This window comes from Verticillium alfalfae, genomic scaffold (genome assembly GCF_000150825.1).
Source record: "Verticillium alfalfae VaMs.102 supercont1.18 genomic scaffold, whole genome shotgun sequence".
Lineage (NCBI taxonomy): Eukaryota > Fungi > Ascomycota > Sordariomycetes > Glomerellales > Plectosphaerellaceae > Verticillium > Verticillium alfalfae.
This window is the reverse complement of record NW_003315021.1, coordinates 152584-153334: the sequence shown is the minus strand read 5'-3', so window position 1 is coordinate 153334 and position 751 is coordinate 152584. Positions and strand designations below refer to the sequence as shown.

The 751-nt window shown below is 64.6% G+C and overlaps 1 protein-coding gene across 1 annotated transcript in view; it reads right to left on the bottom strand.

Annotated features, from left to right (window-relative positions):
• VDBG_10042 (thiamine-repressible acid phosphatase pho4) overlaps positions 1–751 on the bottom strand; it is a gene marked incomplete at both ends in the record, with an annotated part of 1634 nt that overhangs the window by 501 nt on the left and 382 nt on the right. The window contains one exon of the mRNA XM_002999702.1: positions 59–664. Coding sequence (XP_002999748.1) covers positions 59–664 — 606 coding nt within the window. The remainder of the gene's footprint in view (positions 1–58; positions 665–751) is intronic.

Genomic DNA, 751 nt, shown 5'->3' with positions numbered 1-751 from the left:
TTGAAGGAAGCTCATGATGAGCCCTGGGCAGGGTGAAAGCCGTTCCGTCGGCGCGGACGCCCGCGACGCCGGGGCCCTTGGCGAGGAGCTTGACAAGGCTGTCGAGGAAGGGCGTCATCATCTTGGAGGCGACATCGGCGGCGGGGCCGACGCCGTAGTAGTAGCGGAGGTCCTGGTGGTACTCGTACTGCTCGAGCTCCTCCTGGGTGAACGTGTCGCAGAAGGGCGACAGGCGGCCGGTGATCTGGGACTCGAAGCCGCAGATGTAGGGGAAGTCGTTCCAGTGGCTGTCGTCGAGGACCAGGTCGCCGTCGATGTACTGGGAGAGGCGCTTGATGAAGGGCGGCAGCCAGAGGGCGCGCCACGCGTTCGTCTGCTTGCTGCTGTCGTCCTTGAAGGTCGGGCACATGTCCGAGGGCGCGAGCGTGTCGCCGAGGTGAGCGGGCACGCCACGGCCGGTGACGGAGACGACGTTGCCGAGAAGGGTCGAGTTGGGGCCGAGGTAGCCGCGAACGAACAGCTGCGCCGTCTGCAGGACGCGCGTGTAGTTGTTCGCCCAGACGAAGAACTCGTCGCCCTCCTCGTAGAGATCCGGGTAGCGCGTGCGTAGCGTGTAGCCCATGTCGTAGAGCTCCTTGTAGCCCGTCTTGCTGAGCTGGGCGATCTGAATGTCGGGACGCGTGAGCGGCGTGTCCCATGTGTGAAAGAATGACAATGGGCCGGTGGCCTTGTAGCTGCTCTCCTTGAACTG